Below are 27,500 nucleotides of genomic sequence, written 5' to 3' on the forward strand. Positions count from 1 at the left end.
ACCTCCCATTGCACTGACCACACCCTCTCCCTCGCAAGGCGACCCAAGCTCCACCCCGTCCGAGGCAACAAAACTCTGCCCTTTGGGAAGGGATTAAACTCCGCTCCTTTCTCTTTCCTGGACGTTGCTAAGGCCCCTCCTCGGTGCCTCACCTGGGGGTCACAAGAGGCTGCACATACAATTCCTTAACCTTAAACCCTAATTAATTATTACAATGAACCACCCTCCGTATGGTGCACATTCAAACAAGACAATCCTAAAGCAATATTTCCATGCTTATTTACATCGAGATTTCTAGCTACTCCAAAACAGACCATACTACTGCATACATTTCTATCTGTTCTGAGGTAAAATCACCTGCCACCATCGACAACTTGCACCCAGTTTCTCGAACTGCCTACTTCTCAAAAATTGCAGAACACTAGCACAGCGAACGATGGAAACAATGAAGCAGAACCTTGACCCCAAACACTTTGGAAACATTAAAGTTGTATCAACTTCACAATGTCTGATTGATATTCTGCACACTTCATGAGCATGCAGAAACACCAGGATCAATTTCGTCGATGATGCTTACAGATTTTTCTCAAGCTTTCGATCACATTGATCACATGATCACTATTTAAAACTCCTACAAAAGGGAGTTGATTCATCTCTTGTTTCTTGGATAAATTACTTTATTTCAAATCGCGAACAGTGTGTTAAGTATGCTGACAAGGTCTGAATGGACATGCATTAATTCTGGAGTTCCCCAGGGAGCAAAGTTGGGACCTGTTGTATTTCTTGGCATGATCAACTATGCTGGCCACAGCAAAATTTCCACCGGTATTCACTGCTTCAAATGTTGACCTTACATAACCCTAACCCTAACCTAAGTGTAGTACTCACACTGAATATTGTATGCCAGCTGTTCTTAAACAACTTCATACCTGGTCTGGAGAGAACGGAATGTGTCTCAACCCCAAAAAGTGTTCGATTGCTGACATCTGTTTCGCTCAAACCAAACCACCCTCTTCTAACCTGTCGTTAAATGATGTTGTAACCCAAAATTGTAATATCATGAAACTGTTGGGTATCTTCATTCCAGGCAGATTTGAAATGGGATGTACATGTCAGTTCTATCATGAAAAGAGCTAAGAGTCGTTTACACATGATTCGGAAGTTAAAATACCACTCCCTCCCAAATTACGATCTTGTAACCATTTTCACATCTTTTGTTCGTGCCATATTAGAATAAGGAGCTCCGGTGTGGTCGAGCGGAATTACAAAGCAGCAGTGCAATGTTGTTGAATTTGTTCAGAAAACGGCTTGCAGACTTATCCTTGGCCCAAACTACTGCAGCTACTCAGATGCTTCATGAGATTGTAGTGTGGAGTCACTTGAGAAGAGACGTGACCAACGTTCTTTCGTGAGATTGCTCCCAAATCCCAAACTTCACCATTTGTTACCTGCCAGACAGATCTCATAGCGGCTATCAGCTACGCAACTCAAAACAATTAACTGAGTTAAAATGTAAAACCACACGATTCAAGAACAGCCAAAAGGCATTTCACATCCGCACAATTAATAAATTGCAGTGTTTGTCAAAATCTGAATTTTGATGTGATGTAAATTGCTTTTGCAAAATTGTTTTTTCTTAATGTTATTTTTATTCTGCTTTGATGTCCTTTTTATTGCCATTTAATTGTATTATTAGATTTTATTTGTTAGCATTATCAGTTGTAAAATTTACCTCAATTGGGCCTTTAGCCACGACAGAAATTGAATTTAAATAAACCTTTTATTAATTATTATTATTATTATTATTATATCGACCCCCACAAGCTTGACAATATATTTATAAATAGTTTTTTTTCTCTCTCTTAGGGATCTAAGAAGCTCTGTGGTAACATTAAAATTGGGGGTGCTAATTGTAGAACCAAGCCCGACAACAGCAATAGCCTTCACCTATCCTATGAATACCAAAAAATACTATGGGAAACCAAATAAAAACATGAATGGCAATAGAGGATAAAATAACACAAATTAAAAAAACAAAACGAGGTTCTAAAGGAAGTTCGATGCTTAAGCCAATTTAAACTCCAATTTGTGAAACTTTGTTCTTGGATTGCCATTCAAACGTCCAAGGAAACTCTTGCTCAGTGGTGCAAAAGAACTGTTTTGACATCACCAATAATTATCAAAATCAGCTTAAAACAGCACACAGGTAACCACGACCAAGAGGTCCTTCCTGATAAAACTTTCAGGTTCACCACAAGCTTGGACCAAATGCTTGGGTTTGTTCATGTAGAATGGTTAATCTGATAATCAAAGACCTGCAGGAAGCCCCCAATGATGACCTCACAAATATGGGAGATTTTTTTTTTCCTGAATGGAAACGGGCATTTGATAATTCACACCTGTATCATATTCCTGTGTTATGACTTATCTCATGGACCGAGTATTCATATCATTGAATCTAGCGGTGATATCAACAGTATGTTTTCCATGGTACCTGCTCGCAAACCATAATTTGACAAAATAACCTCTGGAATCTCTGACGTCACGTTGCCGATGGAACATCTGGATTCACAAAAATGTACCCCATTTGAAAACTGTTTTTAAAAAAAATCTTCGTAGGACGAAATATGAAATATAGTAAATTAGGTGGAGTAAGCAAAAAATTGTTTGTAGCAAATGTATTGTTGCGGTTTTGGCTTCGTGGAAGTAAAATAATCAGTCTTTAGTACAACGATAGATGTTACTAAGTATTTGTTCGATTAAGCCTACTGCACTGCAGGTAGGTAAAATGCGTTGGGAATGTATCACATAAATGTCTCATTTATGTTCTTTACACCTCTGATCATTCTTTTCTTTCCAAATTTCATACATATCTCAGCACAGAATCGCCTCTACATCCTCTCTTTAATCTTTTGTAAGCCCTTGCAACTGGAACTAGCTGGCCCACATCTTGCCGGTTTTGCAGGCCACATGGCTAATAAATCATCAGCTCGTGACAGCATGCCAAAAACCGTATAGAAACCCTACTTGCCCTTAATAACCCTACTGCCAGACAGACAGACAGACAGAGACAGACAGAATATCTGAGAGAATCGTGTTGTCTTGGTTTATCCAGTTTATCTTCAGAGAGAATCATCTTCTGGCCTTATCTTATCTCAGTGTCCTGAATCAGGAGTCGGTCCCTGCAGCCAGGGCTTGGATCCCTGGGTAATAGTGTCCGGGGTCTGTGCGGTCCTCTCATCATCCTTCCCAGTGTGCGTGACTGTTACACGTCGTCTTGGAGATGCGCTGAGCAGTGGGGCAAGTAGAACCGGGACCAAGAAACTTTGTGACCAGGGTTCATTGGGCTGCATAAGTTCAGCCGAACTGTCGCCAGGTGCCCTGGGGGACATGATATAGACTCCACTTCTTTCTTTCTCTGTCACCTATATATCTCTCACTTTATCGTCACGGATGATTGATGGGCCCCAATGTAAAGTGATAAGTGATTGATGATGCATCCGAGGGTGGTAATGTATGCATAAGGGATAAAGGGAATGTCTTTACTTGTACATATATGCTGATTCTGAAAATACATGTCAACCTTTTAATACATTTGCAACACGACTCAACCTGTTTGTCCTGATGGTGGCATATGGCAACTGAATGATTGAATGATTAAGAGATTGGGCTATAGATAAGATCACAGTTGGTTCTGCTCGGCCAATTAAGATCTGTTACGTGATAGCCGACACAAAATCAGTTTGTATTGATAACATGACTTTGGACCTGCGAGCCGGCTTGAGATTAATGGTACGAAAGGCGATCGTGGTCTTTAACAACTCAAAGTGCCATCTGGAGTAATCCACAGGGATGAGGTCACCGTATTTTGACATTTCTACTTATTTATTTATTTATTTTGCAGGTAGCCCATGGCACAACTAACAGAGGAGTGAATCTTCATTGTAGAGAAGAATGCAGCTCTCTGAACTCAGTGATTGGAGTGCAGAGAGCATTCAGAAGAATTTTTCCATCGACGTGATGCACAAACCTAGAAGACAATACATCGTATAGTTTCAAAGTGGAGAGGGATGGGCTGTGTGAAGAACCACAATGCAGGACAGTCTGGACATCCGAGGAATATTGGAACTCCAGAGACCGTAAGCAGAATAAGTGAAGTGATTGCAGGTATCCCTCGAAAATCAACAAGGTGCATTTCACATTAAACTGTGGTGTCTCCAAGCAGTGTCATTGGATTGTTGAAGTCTGATCTGAAAGCTTTCCCTTACAGAATTTAATTTTTGCAGCAGTTAACCTCAGATTCAGGAGGATTATTCTCAAACAGGAATTACCATAGACAAGATATTTTTCAGTGAATAATGTCATATTTACTTGAACGGTAAACAAACAGAATTAGTGGGGCAGATATATGTAACAAAAATTGCTCGAGATGTTCACATCCGGCAGAAAGTTTGAAATTTTGCATACAGGGGTATTTTGACATGCTGAGTTCAAAAATTGACGGATCCAAGAGGTCTGTCCAATGGACCGGCCGCCATCTTGAATTCCAATATGGCCACCATGACGAAACATTGAACATTACTATCTATGGTTCCAAGTGACCCATGGCCCTGAAATTTGGTACACAGGTGCATTTTGAGATAATGAATTCAATAATGGAAAAATTTAAAATGTATGACAAACCTTATGGCCGCCATTTTGAATTCCAATATGGCTGCCAGGACGAAATGTTGAAAATCCCTATCTTGGGTTATAAATGACCTGTGGTGCTCAAGTTTTGTACACAAGGGTATGTTGACATGCTGAGTTCAATAAGGCAATAATTTGAAATGTCTGACAAATGGTATGGCCGCCATTTTGAATTCCAATATGGCCGCCAAGACGAAATGTTGAAAATCCTGGGTTATTTGCAAAAGCAATACCAATTCAATGGATTGGTTGACGAATCATATAACAAGTCAAAGAGCTCATTTCAAAGTATATTTGGTACCAGTTGGCAGCCGTAACATGCTGCAAGCTTTTTTCCATCCGTTTTACTTCTCCTACTACTCATCTCGGAAGCATTGTCCAGAGCAGAAACATAGTTCTGTGCATGGTAGATTAGCAGCAGAACATTTGCAATTTCCAGCACACCGTTTTTTACACTTGCACTTGATCAGCTCTCGGCACCCTTTTGATGCCTCTGGCATTACTGTCCAAAATGTATGCCAGACATCATCTGCATTTTTAGCCCATCCCCAATCTGCAGGTGAAGGCAGCTCTGGGTTAGCAATTTGGGACTGTCCCCAGATGTGACCGGCCTGAAAGACTGCCCTCTTCACATGTTGACGCAGTTCCTCTTTTGTCGGTGGAATATTTTCCGATTGCCGATTTCCCTGAGCAAACAGCTGCTTGCGTGCTTCGTTCACTTTCTTCAGAGGGGAAGTTCTACTGTACAGAACAACGAAGAACCTCTCTATGTTGTCCATGTCATCATCTGTTACTTCCGCTGGTGCATGTGAGAGATGATTGAAGACCTCCTCCAAGTTTGGCATGGAATTCCATATGCTCCACACAGTATTTTTGCCAATCCTACATATGGCAGAAACAGTATCGCATCCGGAAACAGTATAAAACATAAAAAAATAAATTATTGGAATGTCATGTGAATGCTCAGTTCGGGCAGAAAGTGTTAAATTTCGCATACAGGGGTATTTTGGGGCGCTGAATTTCCCAAATTTCTACTGCCTTCGAAAAAATTACAAACCCATCAGTAGATTTGAGATGCAACAATTTTCCAGTTATCATAATAATGCTCAAATGATTTAACATTATGACATTACCGTACACTGTGCTATTAAAGCAATGAAAACATCGGTTTGTCTTGGCGGCCATATTGGAATTTAAAATGGCAGCCATACCGTTTGTCAGACATTTCAAATTATTGCATTATTGAACTCAGCATGTCAACATACCCTTGTGTACCAAATTTCAGCGCCACAGGTCATTTAGAACCCAAGATAGGGATTTTCAACATTTCGTCTTGGCGGCCATATTGGAATTCAAGATGGCGGCCGGTCCATTGGTTAGATCTCTTGGATCCGCCAATTTTTGAAATCAGCGCCCCAAAATACCCCTGTATGCGAAATTTCACACTTTCTGCCGGAAATGAACATCTTTTTCACATATCTGCCCCACAAAATTGTCAGTTTTGGGGCATGGTGAAAACAGCCCACTTTGTTGAGTTACCTTTCCACTCCCCCAAAATAGGAATACAGGTGTGGTCTTGGTTGTCATCGGATTTATGGCCCATATTTTTGTTGAAGATTAGGATCCTCAGGAAAGGAGTGGCTGTGAATGCGGAACGTTACGTACACATTTGAACACATTTCTGGAGTCATGTCAGAAATGTTCCTGGTACTTGGTATCAACAGGACGGAGCAACTACACGTACACCTCGTTTGTCCATACAGTGGCTCAGTAACCACTTTCATGGCAGATTAATTTCCCACTGGTCTGGATTTCCTTGGCCTACAAGATCTCTCTTTCACCTTTAGATTTTTATTTTTTTTCTGTGAGGATTTGTTAAGGAAAATGTTTTCAAAGAGAACCCAATAAATGAACATTCTTGAACAGAAAGATGCTGGAACAAGGGTTATTTCCAGAGTCTCAGATGAAACACTTCAGTTTGTAGTCAGAAACTATTCCATACATATCCATCCATGAATGTACAGAACTAGGAGGACACTTCCATCATTTGTAATTGCAAAACAAAACTTCATGAGTTCCCTTATATATCAGAGTACTAGTACTCGATGTACGGATGGCGTGGAAAAAATTGGCGGTCCCACCCGCTATATACAAAACTAGAATTGGAGTATCTTCTCTAAAAAGACGTTTAAGCGATATATGAGAGCCTACCTGGTCTATTCGGCTGAATGTCTAGGCAGGGATCACTTTTCAGTACTCCGGACTATGGCAAAAGCAACAAAAATAAGGCAAAAAACCAAGATCGGTCAAAACTGGCAAATCTTCCCATTCATCATAATAATATACTGTACCTGCTGTTTACTTAATGGCTAGAGTGGTGGGCTTGGGATCCAAGAGTCCTGAGTTCAAATCCCACTTGGCTGTTGAAGTAATACCAGGTGGGGTTGACTCAGCCTGTCATCCTTCTGAGGTCGACAAAAATGAGTACCAGCTTGCTGGTATACTGCATCAGAGTGGCGAACTGTCCAGGATTGTGCCCAATAGCCCAGGAGACTGCTTCGGTAGCACCGACACTCTGTGCAGAGTATGGTCCTGATGGATGGATCATAATAATCATCTTCAGACGGCATATTTCTGAGCTGTCTCTGTCTCTGATTCTGGTACCATCCGACAGAGTTTTACTTTGTGCAGCATCCTTTGCTATTGTAATTTTAATAACTAAAAATAATTCCATGAAAAGAAAAGTGTAGTCATCTGTTGTTGCTGAAGGAACAATGTTGGAATCAGGCTCAACCCCCACAGTAATTGTGCTCAAATCCTCAATTTCATTTCCAAGAATGGCTATCTTGAAAGTATATCATGGTTGGGGGTAGATGCTTGATACTTGCTTATCACAGTTGAAATTCGTCACAGAACAAATAAAAAAAAAATTACCGTTTTTACAGCCATTTTTCCCTGCTGTGCAGGGGTTAGGCTTTTTCTTGAGGCAATGTTTTATGGCCGGATGCCCTTCCTGACGCCAACCCTGGTCGCCTCTTACGACACACAGGGACACACAACACACAGACACACAGGGACACCTATTCTAACCGGGGCATACACCGGGACCAGTACACTGGTACTCACTTCACCGACCTCAGATGGATGACAGACTGAGTCAACCCCCTGGTGTTAATTCAGCAGCCAACGGGGCTTGAACTCAGGACGCTGGGATCCCAAGCCGCCACCCTAACCACTAAGCCAACACCAGGCTTCGTCACAGAACAGCATGGCCAAAAAAAAGTTGCTGGGCTATCCAAATAGCTATCATGACTTTCTGAACACCTGGTGAGTATTGGATTGGATAATATTTGTTGAAATACATTCGTGTCTCTTAAACTTCCAAAATAAGATGAGAAAAGATAGACATGGCTCCCTGGGAACCCACCCGGTATAGTGAACCGGTATAGTCCCCCCCACCCAACCTTCCCCTAACCCCTCCCCCATATCCCTAAAGCTTGACATTGATGATTTGCTCTCGAATGAAGGGAGGGATAAAATAACTTCTGAAAGATGGTATGCAGGTAAACAAAACACCACCTGGGGTGAACTTGACCAGTCTTTACAATACTCTGGTTCCACCCCAGATGCTGAAGAGAGCCACCCACGAACCCCACTGCCACAAATAGCATGAGGCCTAGACTAATTCTAGTTTTTGATAGGATGTATATTTATGAGTTTCCTTTTCATGCACATGCCCAAAACATACCCATGATGGTCACACAAAAGCATGGAAATTTACAATAAAGACCCCGAACCAGCAACTTATCATCCTCGTATCACCGGTTTCAGTATATGGTCAAACAACAATGTCATTATAGTTTTACGGCATTAATTCACCACCTCTGGCATGAAGTAGAAGAATAAATATTTCATACAAATGTATTCCATGTCTCTAAGCAATTCACTTACCTGTGAAGATACATTAATGGTTGGTTTGTACAAGCGACATGTTCTGGCCTACCTGAAACTACGTGCTGGCTGCACAATCTCGAATGCTCACTCAGGGTGAATTTTTTTTCCCTCTTACCCTCAGCAATCCACCTGCCCCTCCTTTCTGAATTAACGGGGAACAGATACAACGATACACCCGGGTTTCCAGATCTACTTGAGTATACACAACTACACAGCAGGTCACAACTTACAATATAATGAGTGAGAGGTGATCAACAACAAATGACAGGCCAGCTTGATTGCCAACATGGCAGTCCACAGAGTCATCAATCATGTTATCTGATAACGTCAAATGCACAAGGTATCGGTTAAAGGTATGTCCAGTTTAGTCTAAATTCACGTTTTATCTTTTTAATCTTAATGGGAGCCTCATGTAATTCTGCACAGCTATAGGTTGAGACATCGAGACGACTATATCATCAGGTAAGGAGAGAGCCAGTGTACCAGGCTAAATTCAATTAGATGAGTCCAGGGGGTGCAAGCTTAAGCTCTGGAACCAGGTTTCGGAAGGAAAGGGAAGTGATACAGATGGAGGAAGAAAGTGCTATACAGTATATAAGCTTTGACTCAAAAATGAGGAGAATATGGATTGACTTCCTATATTCGCTGTATAGGCTACCTTCCTTCCTTCCAAGCTTACTTGGTTGACAAAAATGGAATTAATAATAATAATAATAATAATCAGAGATTCTAGCATCACAATGTGCATTTCTAGAAACTCATTATGTTAGAAACAGACAATGAAATGTTATTTCTCATAACATAGATGCAGAAAAACGACTTGCTCATAACACAGTGGTTAGCATTGTCAGACGGTTCCTTTTGTCAATCTTATGCCTGTGTGACGGAGAGTATCATGAAAGGTTGTCAACCTTATTCATCTAAATTGGTCCTTTTGGTCTCAATCCAGTACCATTCATGCTGGATCTGCTGTTTGCTTTCGTTGCAATTTGTGGGAGGTCATCCGACATTTTGCCTGTACTATCAATTGCTTGCTTTCAAACTCAACAGATTTTGATTCCTGGATATGTCCTCAGTGACAGAAAAAAAGTCCTACGGGTTCCTCCGGGGGGGAAAGTCCTGAAATCATGGAAATCCAATATGGCCGCCACCTGGCTTCGGGGAAAATGAGAAAATTGTAAAGATTGATATTTTAATATGTAAATATATGTTTTTCTGCATTCTAATTGTTCTAGTTATGGTGCACTAGTTATGGTATGGTACTAGTTATGTTCTTCCGGTATTGATATACAAGAATAATTATAAAAAAGTGAAATGTATTGAGGGTAAAATAAAAAAATTATAGCTTTTTTGTCCAAAAATGTCAATTTTTTGTCCCCCCAAAAAAATATTTACCTGATACTGATTTTGGCTCCTGGACCAAAAAAAATAAGAAACGTTGAAGACACAAGATGAAATCAAGTCTATGGCAATACAATATAATTATGTAAATCATTGAAACATCAAAAAATTCACAATTCCACTCGGGGCAATCACATCTGCCTGACGAAGGTTTCGAAATGAAAAAGAAAATTCGCATGAAACTCAGAAACTACATCCATTATAAACTTACTATACATGTTGAGAAAAATCAAGCGTATTAAAGTTAGAACTCGACAATGTCGTCATCATCCTCATCATTGTCACATGGAGTGTTTGTGCAGCCAGAGCCCCTGCAGTTTCCACAAGCTGGAGTGCACTTAATGTTGTGCTTCTTGCATGTGCATCTCATGGTGCTACATTCAGCCTGGCAGTTGAACCTAATGACGCGTAACATCTTTTCAGGAGCTGGAGCTATTGATGTCTAAAGTGGCACAAAGCCCTCGTCACACTTCTGCCAACCCCAGTCTGTCGGAAGAAGATCATCTGCACATCCCTTCCATTCTTGGACTTGCAGATACACGCGCAGGCTGTGATACTTTGCTGCTTCTGATGTTGGTGGTAACGTCTGTGGTTGCACGTGAGAGGAGCTCGAAGCCACCTTGTCCCAGTACAGCTGATACCGGAGGGTGTCCAGGTTGTCAGTTGACGTTCCATTGTAGATTATCGCCAATGTTTTTTCTCCTGCATCTGCTACATCACATACGGAAGCTGGATATGTATCAAAAACCTTGGCCTGCTCACGGAATGTGTTGTTTGCTTTGAACTTTTTGAGGGAAGCTCCCTTTCCAATCCCATGAAGACGAGATGCCATGTCGCACCCAAGAACTACATGTAGAAACAGTATGTCCTGCATTGCCTGGTTTATTTCTGCACAGGCAGGCATTGATAGAAGCCACACCAGCCGTTGTTGCTCTGTCATTCCTCGCCCTCGTGTGAGGCCCCCCCCCCCCCCGCTGATCTTCAAACTTCTCATCAGAACTTGTTCGATGATCAGGTCAGATGAAAGACCTGCCCACAGGCGATCACTTCGTCGAACCACATGGAACCCCTCATCCAAACGTTGTTGGACATTGGGATGTTGAGTTTTGAGGTTGGACATCTGCTGCAGATACACCCTCACAGATTTGGCATACAGGTTGTGGCCCGAGGCTGCCAGGTAAGGCAGCATTTCCTGGATGGCCTGTAGATGTAGTGCCCAGTTCCCAGTGCGCTCTGCCCGGATGTATTTGCGTAGAATGTCTCGCATGTCCATATACTGAACCCAGAGCGCTGGAGTTCTAGAAGATATCTTTGCAGACTCGGCATGCTTCTGCAGGTGGTCTTTGATTCGTTTCAAGATGTCAGACTTGCATACTTCTTCCACAGACAGTGTCCCAGCCATCAGCTTCTCATAGAGGGTACAAGCTTCGTTGAAGTCTGGATTATTGCTTAGATCTGTATGCTGGTCATGTAGCGGCCTTGCAGCTGCTTCAGCTAAGTCTGGATCTTCATTCCCATTGCCGTCTGATGTTTCAGGTAGGCATGGTTGAGGCGCATTGAGCACATTTGTCAACAGCAAGGCATTGAGGGCTGCATCAACAATTAGGTGTGCACGAACTGCGCGGGTAATGGCCTTGCCACTAAACATATGAATCACTGCATTGGGGGCATATATCAACTCCATCAGTTCTTGAAGCCCGGATGACACCATGAGGTGTCCAATACATCTGAGGAAACTCATCTCTGCGTGGAAGCCACCCAAGCGTAGGACAATCCCTTTCAGATCACTTCCCATAGGCTCCGAGTTGATAATCATGAGGGCCTTCCACCGCAGGGGCTGATCAAAGGTGATTACTGGAGTGACACCGTGGCGTCGTACATGTTCACTGACAAACATCAGGGTCGAGTATATGCATGTGCTGTCAATATTGCATGTGCTAACAAATTAATATTGTGTGTTAATTCTTTCACCAGAGGATAGTACTAATGTCCCTGTATCTGGAAATATATAGTATGTATGCCTGGGGATACATATGTTCTTATATGAACAAACTTTCTCAAGTCAAAAATTTTTTTAGGGAAAAAAATTGACATTTTTGGACAAAAAAGCTATAATTTTTTATTTTACCCTCAATATATTTCACTTTTTTATAATTATTCTTGTATATCAATATACTGACCATAACTCGAAACAATTAGAATGCAGAAAAACATATATTTACATATTAAAATATCAATCTTTACAATTTTCTCATTTTCCCCGAAGCCGGGTGGCAGCCATATTGGATTTCCATGATTTCAGGACTTTCCCCCTGGAGGATCCCGTAGGACTTTTTTTCTGTCACTGAGGACATATCCAAGAATCAAAATCTGTTGAGTTTGCTTTTGTTGCAATTTGTGGGAGGTTGACCAAATATTTCTGCTAAAATGCCTGAACTATGAGTGTTGCCTGAAATTAAGTCTTTTAAAAATGGAAGAGTTTTTCTTTCTGTGGAGCACAGCATTGTAGCCACATGATTGGTAGAGACAAAATACTTGACGGACAGACCCACAGTGACTAATAGTTTATGAAGATTCAAATAAAGAATTTTTTTTAGGAATAGCAGGGAAGTGGATATGTTTGAGCAAGCCGTCAAAAATGTATCAAAAGTCTGTTCAAATTTGGCAAAAGCCAGTGTTAAACTAAATCCTGATAGATGTGATCAACTCGGACCGTCAAAAAAGCAATTGTTTTTAAAACCTTTAAACACTCCATTTTGGCCGTTCGAACATTTATTAACAACCATTTTGAGTGTTGTTGGTGCGATTCAAGAATGTCCGTGGAAATTATTACATTTTACAGCAGGCTCTTGAGAGTAGAGGTAAGAGAGAGTGCCGATTCGATACAACCGTCAAAGTTGGATCGTGTGAAGTAATCACCCACACAGGCTATCAGTGGACGTTGGTGTAAAATGAGGTGACCTGGGCTTCCATCCACAGCGACCGTCACCTGGTCGCAAACATGGAAGAATGGCTCAAGTGAGAAAAAGGCTTGATCTCCAACATTATCCCTCATTCTACCTTACGAATGCCTCCCAAGATCCGAACCTGAATCTGTATACAATTCTGCATGGTAGATAACTTGGTTCATAATGATATTGTCACGTCGAACATTATGCCAAGGGTCTTTGACCCCCTCAAATTATCAAAACTATGTTCAAAGTTACAATATACTGTGCTTAAAATTAACTACTACAAACCCCAAGGATCAGCCCAATGCAAGCTAAAACTGGTGGTTGGTTGCGCGGAGGAAGGCAGGAAGGTGGGAAAACGTTTCTGAGCAAATAAACTGTTTATTATGAAATAAATACGGGGGATACGAAAGGACAGGAGAATCAATAAATAACTTAACGATTTGGTGGTCAACAGACACAGATAGGGATAGAAGGGGAGGCACATGGACTTGTAAACAAGAATGAAATATCTCCCACTATGGCGCCGACAATACCCAAATTGACAATCCATACAACAAAGGACGACAGAACAGGCGTGGATTTGTGGAGGCACGAGTTGTTTGTAGCTGTAGGACGATGATGTGGCACAGGATGAAGTGTGGCTTGGGAAGCGATGGCAACCAGGAGACAAGGGGATGGTGATGAGGAGTGATGTGTCATGTATCTTTCTTCAATGAGATTTCACCCACCACAAAGCCAAAGGCCACTCAAGGGGGGGGGGGGGGATACACAAAGGAAAGTATAGATATTAAACAGAAAGTAGGAATCTATTGACATTCCTCTTGAATTGAGGTAGGTTGGGATTGAGGGGGAAGCAGGATGCAGGTAAACTGTTCCAAAGTGATGCAGTATGGGGGGGGGGACTAGAATAATACGTCATAGTCTTACTCCTCAGGACAAATGCAATGTATGGATGGGAAGAAACAGCCAAACTTGCAGAGTGACTGAATGTATGCTCAGGTGGAACAACCTGAGAGACCCTCAGAAACCCTGGTATAATATCCATAGAAAAGGCTCAAAGAAGCAACAGAACGGCAGACCGAGAGAGTTTCCAGGGATGATGGCAACTCCTATCCCACGACAATGGCAGCACGTCACTGTATTCTGTCAAGAAGAGATAAGCGACAGGCTGGAGCACCACCCCAAATTTGGCAATGCTACTCTATGACAGGTCGTATAGTGGCATTGGAATAGATGGAGCATAGCAGCTTGAGGAAGGTATCGCTGAACATGAAATAAGCAGCCAAAGTGCTGGGAGACTCTTTTAGCTATACCAGAGATGTACTTTTCCAAGTTGAGGTATGAGCTGATATCCAATGCAAGCAGATGGATAACAGGAAGTTCCTGCAAAGGTGAAGAATCTGTAGACAGTGTTGGAAAACAAGGTGATCTTGAACTAGACACAGACAACAAGTGGGTCTTTTTTGGTTGAAAGTAACAAGCCAGTCTTTTTCCCAGTTAATCACACCCTCTAGGTCCTGATTGAGAATGGTACTGGCAAGGACATGGGAAGGAGGAGACAAGGTTCCTGGGTAGGTAGTATACAGTGTTGAGCCATCTGCGTAAATGCTTAATTGAGAAACAATACAATTGGGCAGATCATTGACATATAACAAGAATATCTTTGTGGACAAACCTCACTTTGTGGACAAACACAGACCCCTGAGGAACACCAGCATTCGTATTATTGACAGAAGACGACTGACCATCATGTACTACTGAGATTTGATGATTTGCAAGGAAGTCAGAAATTGTATCAAGCAATTTTCCAGACATGCTCATATTATTTTAGATTATGGATGCGGCCCTTATGCCACACTTTGCCAAAAGCCTTTGAGATGTTGACAGCAACAACCCTGGCTTCTCCACGATGATCCAAAGCCTCGTTCACATGTTCAGTGATTAGCGATAGAACATCACCCTAGACCTTGAATGTCAAAAGCCATACTGGACATCAGTTAGGAGGTTGTGGGTTTCCAGATGAGTCATGAGTTGCCATTTGATCAGAGATTCAAACGCTTTGCTTAAAATGGGAAGAAGGCTAATAGGCTGATTGTTAGAAGGATCAGATTTCTCACCGGAGCCTTTAAAGACAGAGACGACAGAAGCCTGCTTCAAGCGAGGTAGGAACGGACTTTGACAGACACAAGTGATACAATTTTGAGAGAACAGAAGACAGTTCAGGTGAACGCATCTTCAAAGCAATTGTACGGATTCAATCTGGTCCAGGAGATTTTGAGAAGTCAAACCCTTGAATAATCTTAGCAACTTTCTTGGGTGTGATGATGACAGTGGAAAGCCTGGTGTCAAGGCAGGAAGGACAAATAGGCAATGGGTGTCCATGGTCTTCAATTGTGGAGTTTGCAGCAAAATGCTCAGCGAAGAGGTTGACTTTATCAATGGGAGAAGTAAGCACTTCAAGGCCATTGAAGAGGACAGGAATCGATGATCGATTACGGTTGAGAATACCATTAAACAATTCTCCAAAAATCTCTGGAACCGAGCCGTTTATTTGAGAGAGAATCACAAACAGTTTCTGCATAAAGTCCCTTAGCATTCTGTAATACCCATTTTCAGCGTTTGCTTACAAGGCGAAACAAATGATGCACCTCACTCAAGCCAATACAATGATACTGATTGAAAAAGTGATTGTGATGGGTGATAGCAGCAGAACAAGCCAGAGTGAACCCTGGCTGTGTGATTTCACTTGGTAGGTCTGAGAAGAGATTTGGTAGATCCACACCAACACGGATCCACACAGTAACTTCCTTTGCAGCTTCAGATTGGTTGTGACAAAGGATTGAGTTCCAGTGAACATCGGCAAGGAAAGAGCGCAAGACATCCCTGTCAGCCTTGCTATATTGGAAGACAGTTCAATGGAAAAGATGAACAACAGTTGATAGCGAGGGGTAACAAACCTGAACTTCAATGTTGACATGATCAGAGTTTCCTTGAGGGGGGAGAATTCTTGCAGTAGAATCCCCAGCAATTGAGCACAAAAACAGATCAAGAAGATACCTGTTCTCAGTAACTCGATCAGGAATTTGAGTTGGAGCTGAAATAATCCGTGTAAGGTCATGCTACACGGCAAAGTTAAGTACACGAACACCAAGAGCATCTGCGCTGTGAGAGCGAACTAACCATTCTTTGTGATGAACATTAAAGTCTCCAAAGACCATAATATCAACAGTTCAATATCGAGACAGCGCCATATCAATAATATCAGTAACAGCATCGAAAATAGCACAATTGGGCGATGATGGAGAGCGATACAAAAATACAAGTAGCCAGTGGAATGTAAAAGTGCTAGGCGAAAGCACATAAACTCTTGTGTCGTCTCCTAAATCAACACAACTCAGGAAGGACAGAGCTGCCATCGAGAGGGTTCAGTGCAGGGCTACTAGATTGATTCCAGGCCTATTTCGACTCAGCTATGAGGAGCGGCTGAAGGAGACAGGGCTTTATACACTAGAGAGGAGGCGGTTACAAGGTGATACGATAGAGATGTTTAAGATAATGAAGGGTACAGACATAATACAGGCAGATGAATTATTCAACAGAGTAGACAGTGATAGGACCAGGGGCCATAGCTTGAGAGTAAAGAAGAGGAAAGTTAAGACGGTAGTAAGGCAGGGGACTTTCACTCAGAGAGTAGTTAACACATGGAATGGTCTCCCTGGAAAGGTGGTGGCAGCAGAAACAGAAGATAAGTTTAAATTAGAATTAGATAGGTACCTGGAAGTTATGGAGATAGAGGGGTATGGGGATGTTGATAAGACTTTTAGGTAGTTTGAGCATTGATGGGTGATTGTATGCATGTGTATGGAGTGTTGGTGGGGGTCTCGTCAAGGGGGGTTGTGTGGTTGATATGTGTTTTTTTACCCAAGCCCATGCCCCCTCCTCTGAAAAGAAGGAAAAAAAACATCCAAAAAAAAAAACTACAAAAACTACTACTAAAAAAAATACAAAAAAAAAATTAAAAACATTTTGCATTTTCTTATTTCATTTTGTGTTGAAAAATTGGTAGTGTTGATGTGGCACAGGCATGATGGGCTGAATTTCCTCCACCTGCGTCAAATTTCCTTGTGATTCCTTGTAATCCTCAAGGGAGACCTCATGGCCAAGTGGTAGAGAGGCCTTTGCATAAACACACAAACCATGAGAAGGTGGAAAATCAAGCCGATGGAGGATGCAGCCAGACACTGCAAAATATTCAGATAACATGTCAGTGTGGAGACGAGTTTTACAAAGAGCAAGCAGATCCGGAGAGTTCAGTTTCAAGAAGGATTGGGTGACAGAGAAATTTCCATGAACCCCCTGATATTGGCATAGCAGATACTTCGCGGAGTAGACTTGGGTACCCTTGGTGGCGAGACTCGAAATGCAGGTTGAGAATGGGTTTCATTCTATTGAATCAACAGTGTTATCATATATATAGAGGAAGAAGGAAGAGGAAAAAAGGATCATCAGTTCACCAATCTACAAGGCCACAATGAGAGACATCAAGAGCCCAAATGAATCCCTAGCCATAGCAGAGGCACCCTGATAGCCTCAGGAAAGCAACCGGAAGTAGATGCAAGGGCCACCGTCCATGGCAGTACAGCTACCACAGCATTTTACACCTGCTGATAGATCAGCCTCTCAATGCATTCCCATCGAGTTTGGAATCCTGTACGATTGGGTGGCCATGATATGCAGCATGTTTTTAACGGGTACCCATCAGTGTGTTCAGGCTCAGGTTGTCACACACAGGGCTTAATGATGAATATAATGATAAATACAGGGTTCCAGACGGTCCTTGCCTTGGGGAGCGACGAAGCAGAGGCAACATCTGCCTGCTCGCATGTGCAGAGAGAGCTTTTACCGCCTCAAGGACACGTTCTTATACATGGTGGGTCTCTTCGTTGGCTGCCTGCTGCGAGTGGGTGGCGCCATATTCCGTGCCATCCCACCTTGAGGAGCAGCCTCTCGTAAATGTTCCGTCCCTCTCCAGGAATCTGCAGCTCATTTCACCATCCTGGCCTACAGTTCTCTGGCCAAATCTCCCTTGTTGATGTGCATTCTGTTATTAGCTCCTTCGGTGCCACAAGTCCTCCACCTGCCCTCATCTGTATAGGTTTTACTCAACACAACCTTACCCTCTTCTGCTCTTCAAAGGACGGTTACTGCATCGTCAGTGCACATATTACAAGACAACTTATCTCTGACAGATACCTGATACAGGTGTAAATCTACCCGACTCCGAGCACACGGACCAAGCTTCTCTTCGCAAATTCCAACTCCCCCCCCCCCCTCCCCAAACCCCGTTTCCACAGAACAATATGCTCACTGAAGGATTTTCAACACATGAGGCCAAAATGAACTTTTGTTGCCTTTCTCACTCCACATGAGCTGGTCTCCACAACAGCCGAAGATTTTTAAAAAAAGAAAAAAGGAACAGTTCTTCCTCTGCTAAGGAAAGCATAGATCATGAAAAAGTAATGAATACCAGGGCAAGGGAAGAAACAGGATACATTACAAACAAATAAACGAGTTCTGTGTTCTGAAATTTAAAAGGAAATGTTTGAATACCAAATGGGACTGCCACACATCAAGTTAAGCACAGCACATACATGAACACGATTCTGCACATACACACGCAGACATGCACAAACAGACACACCATGATATTTCTAAGCTAATTGGTGAAGGGAGAATTAGATTGCCATTTCACAAATACTATACCTGTGAGTGGCACCACCTATGGACCTTGTGGTGGACATGCGATGGAAGATGAGGAAGAAGACGCTGAAGCTCACATTCGATGAGCTGTGCAACCTCCTCCACATCACACTGTGACTGCTCTGCTCCAAAATGAACACTCGAGTGCACCACAAGGACAGGTGCTTCACCAAGCGGCTCTGAAGAAGAACACGCCATGCAGATGCTCAGCCTACTTATCTTCAACAAACAGCACATGTGATCATCAGCATCGTGTTAATTGTCGAGACAGCTTGGACGGCCTGTCTCAAAAAAGAAAATGAGGTTGGTTTTTAAATGGACAGAAAGATGGTGGACTGGTACAATTGCCGAAGCAGAAATAATTTTAAAAACACACTCGGAAAAGATGCAGGTTGGAGTCACAGAATAACGGGGAAGTAATAAAATGGAATTCTCTTCTGGTTGATTAAATGTGGTTGATAACACCAGGTGGGAAAAAGGAACCACAACTGAAAAGATGCACGCTTGGTGAAAAACTTATCCACTATGATTAAACTGAGCGGAAAAAACAAAAAATATCAATTGGTGAGGAGTGCATGGAAAGGTGTGAGATCCTCAAGAGAACCCTGAAGATGAACAGGTAAGAAAAAAGGGTAAGGAAGGTGGAAAATTTGCCTTTCGTAAAGATGGCAGGTGAGAAAAGAACAGTGTTACAGGAGATTACTTCGCGAGTTGTCGTACCGCAACTTCTCTTCCTGTTGTCCAAAGAAAGGAAGCAAATGATGGGGCTGTCCGTTACATACTTCATCACCCATGGCACACCTAACTCCTGTCCCGCATTGTAAAACAGCACGAGGGCAAAGCGGGATGAGTAGCGTACTTTCTGCAGAGCGCTCCGTTGAGTTGGGCTCATCACTGAGGATGTTGGACACATGGACACAAAAATGACACGAGACAGCACCCACATTCAAGGGACTATGAATGCGTTGATAAACCTGAGCAGTTCTCTCAATGAGCAAGATGCTGAGTGCACATACTCTTGGCAAGGTCCCCTTGCAGAAGCAGAATCTGTGGAGTGGGCACTGAAAGGATGACGGTGTCAAAATAATCATGTGCACCATTTTGTGTCCAAACCTCCAGCTCACCGTCTCTCAGTAACACGTGAGTCACATGGCACCCAAACTTCACATTTGCATCTGGCCGAGATGATAAATAGATTAGTTAATATAAAGGGAATACGATCAAACACTCAGGCTCTATTGCTCATGCAGACTGCAAACATGTGGGATTCAAACCCCCTAAAGTCCATCTGAGGGATGGTGCACACATTGATGAATCAACCTGCCTGAGAAACACCAAGATGACAGTTTATAGCTTAGCTGCGGTTCTATCCCAGGCTAGAAAGCTCAGAGGCGAGTGGATATCCTTCTAGGATATCTTGCAATCCCTTTAATGTACAAAGCTTTCATCAAAATCACTGTGGATTATATCAAGAGGGAACGGTGGTGAGTATCACACTTGGATACCTTATCAGTTCACCTGTTAAGGATATAATTACCCCGCACAGCTGAAGCGAAAAGCGGGGTTAAGCAATTGGTTTACTTCTGTCTGTCCGTCTGTTCATCCATTTATGATTGAGGAACATCATCATTTACATTGAATGTTATATTTTGAACACAAATCGGAAAACGAACCTGTAGTGTAACAGTACTTTGGCTCTGAATCCGTCTCGATCACACATGAACAGAGAGCAGTGAGATTTAATTGTTTTTTTTACCGTTTGCCTTACTGGCAGTCAAACAAAACTGAAAATCATTCCAAAGAGGAAACTAGGTGTTTTTACGCACATCACAAAGGACACAAACAACAAGCACAAATAACTAATGCAACATGTCAGATTTGGTGGTGTAATCACCATTGCGTCAGGTCATGTCAGGCATGGGAGCATGCACGAGAGCAGCACATTGCTGCGTCCATTTTCTGCCGTTACTTCAGGAGCCTCTGTCTGGCCATCCCCCAGGCAGATGCCTGGCCCATCCCCATCTCCTTGAGACGCTGATCAACCTGCTGCAATCTCCATCTCATCAAAGGAAGTAATTCTCCATCTCATCAGATCCCTGGTCAGAGTCCAAGTCTCACATCCAAAGAGCAAGACTGGAAGCACCAAGGACCTGAAGACTCAGACTTTCGTCCTCCTGCACAGGTACCAACAGCACCACACCTCATGATCCAGGGAATCCATGACTCCCCAGGCCTGACCCAGATGTCTATTGACCTCTGGTTCACAGCCGGCAGAGACATGAATATCACTGCCAAGGTAAGTGAATCTCTCCATGACCTCAACATCCTCACCACAAACAGGTACAGCCAAGATAGCAGCATCCAAGATGCCATTGAAAGCCTGGACCTTAGTTTTGACCCAGGAAACCCATAATCTCAGTGGCTCCGACTCCTCATTCAGCAACTCGAGTGCCCCAAAAGGATATCTAGAGTCTCTGCAAAGATGACTGCATCATCTGCGAAATCAAGGTCAGAGATCTTGACATTCCCACACGATGCACAGCAGCTTGATCTCTCCGACATCCTCCCCAGAATCCAGTCCACACAAGTGCTGAAATTGTGGGGGCCAACACACATCTCTGATGAACTCCAGTAACAACTGGATATAAGTCAGAGATAGTATCACCACATCTCACAGCACTCTCAGCACCAGAGTATAGTACAGACATCAGATTGATCAGTTTTGATGGCATCCCACGAAGACCAAGAATCCTCCAGAGGGCATTCCGATGCATTGAATTGAACATTCAAACGCTTGAGCTCAGATGATAACAGAGACAGGTGATCATCCTCTCTTAGGGATAGGACATTCCAGGCACCCACCCGAAGGGACCGCCTCAGGTTAACCCAAGGAGACTGTCATCTGGTGGACGACACGTCATCACCACCCTGACACACACAACCGCAATCTGACCAGGGAAGCTTGCCCCGTGGTTTTCCTCCTATCAATGAAGAGTGGGGGTCCCAAAGGCTTTGCCCCAATCCCGTCATCCGGTGAGCTGCCCTGTGGAGGAAATTTGCACAGGAGGTACTCCCACGAAATGGGTTTTCAATTTTCATAACGTTTTTGTGTTTTGCGGAATGAAGGATTTTACAGAGTGCAAATCCTGCCACTGCGTCAACGGCGGTAAACTTCCGGTATTAATTTTTTTTGTTCGATCTTTAAAAAAAAATTTTTAGGGGGTTGACTCAGCCTGTCATCCTTCCGAGGTCGGCGAAATGAGTACCAGTATACTGGGCCAGTGTATACCCCGGTTAAAATAGGTGTGCCATATCCCTGTGTTGTAAGAGGCGACCAGGGTTGCGTCAGGAAGGGCATCCGGCGTAAAACATGTGCCAAATCACAATGCGGATCATACGGATGATCCGCTGTGGCGACCCCGAACGGGAGCAGCCGAAAGTAGAAGAAGAAGAAGATTAATTTTTTTAATTCCAATATGTACTTGAACATTATAGAACACAAATCGCCTTCCTTGCACTTCCAAGAACCTCCATTTTTGCACTACTTGGACGGGTTAAATAAGTTGGTGTATAAGACGTCATCAACGGCGCTAACCTTCCCCGGAATTTTACATACGACGTTTAAAAATCGTTATCTCATTTCAATTTAATTATATACCTAAACACTACATGGGGTGAGGTCTTCTATTAACTATCTAGCATTGCTTAAGTAATCACAAAGAAGAACAAACATTTGTCTGCTATTCAAATAATCATACATTTTCAATTAAAAATGCAAATTGAAAAGTCAATATCTTATGCACCAGACTGCTCAAGAAAGTAGTTGACAATGGACGAAGATCCACGTGGGGCAACAAAATGCTTTGTCCCAAGCTCCATGTTCTTCATTCCCTCGACCAATCCTTCCAAAGGCTTCAAAACGCCAGCTTCGAGCAACTCGGTGTAATACCTGTACTGTTCATACACACTCATTGAAAACCATGCAAGCATGTCATCTATCGTTGGAACAAAGTAACGTCAAACATTAAAATTCACTCAAAGCCTTCACAGAACCTGATAAATAATGATCATTTACGTAAAAGTACTGCACTCCTTTAAAAGATCTGTATTGTGTCCTCATCTGAACACATGGTTGGTGATGCAGGGATCCCAGTTTCAAGTCACATATACGGTGCTGTTATCTAAAGGTTATTGTTGTCAGGAGATGATAATAAGATTTCAGAGATGAGATCATTGTGGGTTTCGTGTCGTGGAAAATGCCCTGGACTGGCCAAACCAAGCTGATGGCATCAAGTGGAGGAAGGTTTCATGTGAGGCATGACAATCTCAAAGCATCAGTTACAGTTTTATCTGAAGCTCATGAAGAGGGAACATTAACCAAGACAATGCATCACACTTGACATGGACAAATAACTAACAGGTAGGATCATCAAGAAGCAAAAATTGACGACAACACATCTCCTGTCTCCTGCAGAGAGTCCTGTAGAGAAGGTCCTGACTCCAACAATCAACTTCAACACACCCTTCTCCTTTTCTCCATTTCCCACGAAGTTGGGATTGGTGGCTCATACAAATTACTTTCAGTCAAGGTCTTCCATGAGTTGGCTGGCAAGGCCTCATGTTTGACTGAAGCCTGAAAGCGATTTGAGCAGGAATTAGTAACGTGTTCAGGGTGATGGTGAAACTCACCGACTCTTGGTTAAAAGACACTGTGGTGTCTTTATCGTCTCCCCATGATTACCAGCAGACGAGTCCCCAGTCCATCAACGAATGCTCGCCAAAACGTCCCCTGTCTGCAAACTAATGCTAGCATATGGATCCCCAGTCTGCAAACTAAGGCTAGCAACTGGGTCCAGAGTTAACCAACTAATGCTGGCAGATGAATCCCCAGTCAACCAACTAATGCTGGAAGATGGGTCACAAGTCAACCAACTAATGCTGGCAGATTGGTCACCAGTCAACGAACGAATGCTGGCACATGGGTCGCCAATCAACCAACTAATGACAGCAGATGAACCCCCAGTCAACCAACTAATGCTAGCAGACAGGTCCCGAATTAACCCACGATTGCTAGCAGATGGGACCTCAGCACCAATCTGATATTTACCTTCGCATTCTGCGAAAGGTTATGTTTTGGTCGGCGTGTATTTATTTATTTATTTATTTGTAATCTTGTGATTCGTATAACTCAAAAAAGTATTAAACCAAATTGCATGAAATTTGGTGGGATGATTGGTTATTAGCCAGGAAGCATTTGATTAGATTTTGGGATCGTTCAGGTCAAAGGTCAAGGTCAAGGTCACGAAAAGGTCAAAATCGTCTTTTTACGATAACACAGTCAATTTTTATTCAATTTGCATGCAACTAACGCCAAAATGTTCAGAATTCAACGCCTCATCTTGTGATATGCAATATGACATAATGACGCCCATACTCTTGTTATCGGTTAGGGGTCAAAGGTCAGGGGGGTCACGACCTTGAAAAATATGCGGTTTTTGTCATAACGTGGTCAATTCTTGTCCGCTTTACATCAACCCAGCACCAAAATGTTCAGAATTTAATGCCCAATCTTGTGACACAATGACGTCATAACACATGTCACCGGTTGGGGTAAAATGTCGGGGGGGGGGTCACGCCCTTGAAAAATATGTGGTTTTCGGCATAACTCAGTCAATTCTTATTCGATTTGCATGAAACCAGCATCAAACGAGATTACCTTCTCTTGTTGAAATGTTGTATTCACCGAGCTTGCGAGTGAAGACTCGCCAAAACGACGTGAGTTGATTGTTGTTTAGTCCGTAGCCCCCGAAAGTCGGGGGGGGGGTCATGACATTATAGATATGTGGTTTGTGTCATAAGACTATTCATATGAAACCAGTTCCCCACACTCATACCAAGAACAAAAAAAGTAGTGGCGGCAAAGGTATGCGCTCTATGAGTGCCCGTTCTAGTTTACAATTGAGTTAGGAATAACACCCAAACTAGAGAGCTCAAGGCTAAGTGCGGTCCTCTACATCACCCAGACAGACCTTCTCTACAAGACTGGAAGTTATCAGTGAGAGTTAGGGATACTTTACCCCACCCTTGATGCGCTTGTCTTGTGCCAGGCATTCTGGTGATGTACTGTGCCCCCAAATCAGCGATTTGGCTTTCCCAATGGGTGTTGGACATTCGCCCTCCTGCATGCACACACATTTATTGAATATTATAGTTTACCTCATTTATCCTCATCATCTCTTTTGGAGGATGTTATCTATTCTGCAGCATATTTCACAAGAATTATGGAAACTGCAAAGTGCAAGTTCCTAAGACTTGGGGTAGCAACACTGCTTGGTTTGTAGCATGCTCAGGTCCTGGGTTTGGTTCCAGAGAGTTGAACATGGCTGTTTAAAAAGTCCACTCTATGCGTGTATAATCCAAGGTATATTTAGTAAGAGTAAAGTTTGGGGTAGTAGCCACTGATGAATATCATGATCAAGGCTTCACTAATGGAGGAGGTCACTAACTTTCGGGAATTTAGGGTGGAGACCCTACCGGGATATTTAATGAATGGTTGTAGATGTGAACTACAAAATATAGCTTAGGTAAGTTAATATAACAAGAAAAAGGGATGTGGAGACAGAGATGTGTGTCTGTGTGTCTGTCTGGCTCTGTCTCCGTCTCTCTCTCTCTCTCACACACACACAACACACAACACACGCCAAAGGAATATCCATCCATGATGGGTGAAGTAGAAAATTAATGTTATTGAGCTTTGTCATGGCCAAACAATAGAGGTCAAAGCATGTCCTGAAGCTCAGATATGTCGATACATCGGATACTTTGTCTGGGGAGTGATATGATAACAATGCAGGTTGTAGGCAACACAGACCCGTATGAATTGCCGGATACAGCATGGTCCAGAAGCAAGACGTACTTTCCAAACATTATATATCCAGATTTTGTGAATTATCTTATATTTACGAAAAGTTTTTACACCCTGGAATATAAGAAGGCATGGAAAAGTTTAGATGTGGACAACCAGTTGACGTCTAACCGGATCATGGATGTGACTGTTTTGACTGCACTCCCCTCGGTAAGGAATCTCCGACGGTGAAGCTGAGTGGCCTCTTCTCTGGTGTTACACACTCTGCTCTTTCTGCGTTTTGTCCCCCTCCCCTTGTTTGTCACCCCCCCCACCTTGTTATTCCTTGATTGTGTGTCTCCATCTATTTTGGTACGAGGCCCTGCAGGTGGTTTCCCTCGCCCCTCTCTTTCTGTTGTTCCTTTTGTACTACTGCATGCTGATCCCTTCTGTGTTCGAGCTCTTCAACAAGTCTTAACTTTGTGTACAAGAAAAATGGCTACCATATACAAGCAAAGGTAGGTTTATAATACATCAATGACATGGACCCATGTTGGCACAAAAATAAGCATGATGATATATATTGTGAGGGGGCAGCCATAAGGGATAAAGGGGTTAAGGTGGACTAGTTATTCCGTGAATAAATGTTTACCATAATGTTCGGTTTATGTGTAAAATGGCAGGGCATATGTCCAGGCGTGTTTAGCAAAGATTTAAAAGTCTCTCTACCTTTAGTAATCTCTACAAAATAGTGTTGTGGTTACCAAATTCGCAAACCACCATTCAGGTCCCTTAGGTGAGATATCTCGGTAAGTATATGTGTAGTTAGGCCCAAACCTGTGGTCTAGTGGGAATACATGTCATTTATGCGTGCTGCGACTCTTCAGGATAGCCGTTTTTCTTTTACTATCTTTATTTTGGACCAACCGCCATTATTACCACCACCAACACGTCTCAACAGTCGTCACAACATCAACCACCCACCACAACGCCGCTTCACCACAACAGCCACGACCTTTACCGTCACACCTCGCAACCGTCGCATCGCCACCGTTCTTGCGCCACTTGTGGGTACCGGTATTGGACTCGTGCAGGGCGCGCGCCGAACAGCGTGTACAAAACCACGGACTTTCCGCTCCAAAAACGGATCAAAAACGACTCACGCCCACTTTTGTTCCGTCCAATCGGTGAGCAAGGGGCGATTTGGCCCCGCCTCCAGGGCGTTGGAGGGTGGTCGCTATATGCAAATTCATGGATCAAAATGCATTCACACCCACTTTTTCTCGGGCCAATGGGGAGCGAGGTGAAAGGTCGAAGGCAGGGGGTCAAAGGCGAAGCCACGGGGCTTATATAAGCGGCTGCGTTCGTCAGAAAAGAGTCGTCGTGTGCGTCGTCGTGTGTGCGTTGGAAGGAGTTCGCAGGAGGAAGAGTTCGGAGTTGGAGTCGGAGCGAAGAGGACGGAGCTGTGGAGAGGCGGCGGCGGCGAAGGCAGACGAGGGGGTGCTCGCGTCGGTGCCGGGAGCTGCATACCAGGGAGGCCGACGGCGCGACCTGGTCGAGGTGGAGACGCTCGTCGCGGGACCCGAGACAGAGTAAAGATCCTCCTTTCCCCGAGCATCAGCAACCCCCTCCTGTTTCCCCCCCGCGCTGAGATAGTGCGACCAAGGGGGCCCCCTTCCCACCCCCTACCAGACACTGTCCGCGAGGCCCGCGGAGTTGAGGCACCACCGCCGCTCCACGTCTCATCACCAGACGGGTAGGCCCGACACGGTCTCGGCCCCAGGCCCGCCTACCCCCTCATCCTGGAGGGTGGTTCTCTTTTCTTTTGGTTTTGGGTATGTGTTGTCGGCGCCGTCTGTGAAGTAGAATTGTATAAGTGTTGCCGTGTGCTCGGTAGT

At 43.3% G+C, this 27,500-nt stretch overlaps 1 protein-coding gene across 9 annotated transcripts in view; it reads right to left on the bottom strand.

Moving 5' to 3' along the window:
• The window catches only part of RNLS (renalase, FAD dependent amine oxidase), a 69,149-nt gene that overhangs the window by 39,768 nt on the left and 1,881 nt on the right, over positions 1–27,500 (bottom strand). For 2 of the 9 annotated variants that reach the window (XM_085894552.1, XM_085894555.1), the window contains exons 2-7: positions 24,841–24,937; positions 22,562–22,707; positions 19,775–19,933; positions 19,479–19,652; positions 18,762–18,937; positions 12,878–13,033 (exon numbers count right to left, since the gene is read on the bottom strand). In XM_085894552.1, the coding sequence (XP_085750678.1) occupies positions 12,881–13,033; positions 18,762–18,937; positions 19,479–19,652; positions 19,775–19,933; positions 22,562–22,707; positions 24,841–24,937 (905 nt within the window). In that variant the 3' untranslated portion in view covers positions 12,878–12,880. Of the gene's footprint in view, positions 153–12,877; positions 13,034–18,761; positions 18,938–19,478; positions 19,653–19,774; positions 19,934–22,561; positions 22,713–24,835; positions 24,938–26,439; positions 26,593–27,500 lie in introns of those variants that run through there. The other 7 variants (XR_015061522.1, XR_015061521.1, XM_085894553.1 and 4 more) reach the window with 6 other exon arrangements.

The sequence above is a fragment of the Eptatretus burgeri genome, chromosome 9, assembly GCF_056783735.1.
Source record: "Eptatretus burgeri isolate ZD-2024b chromosome 9, Ebu_testis_v1, whole genome shotgun sequence".
In the NCBI taxonomy this organism is placed as follows: domain Eukaryota; kingdom Metazoa; phylum Chordata; class Myxini; order Myxiniformes; family Myxinidae; genus Eptatretus; species Eptatretus burgeri.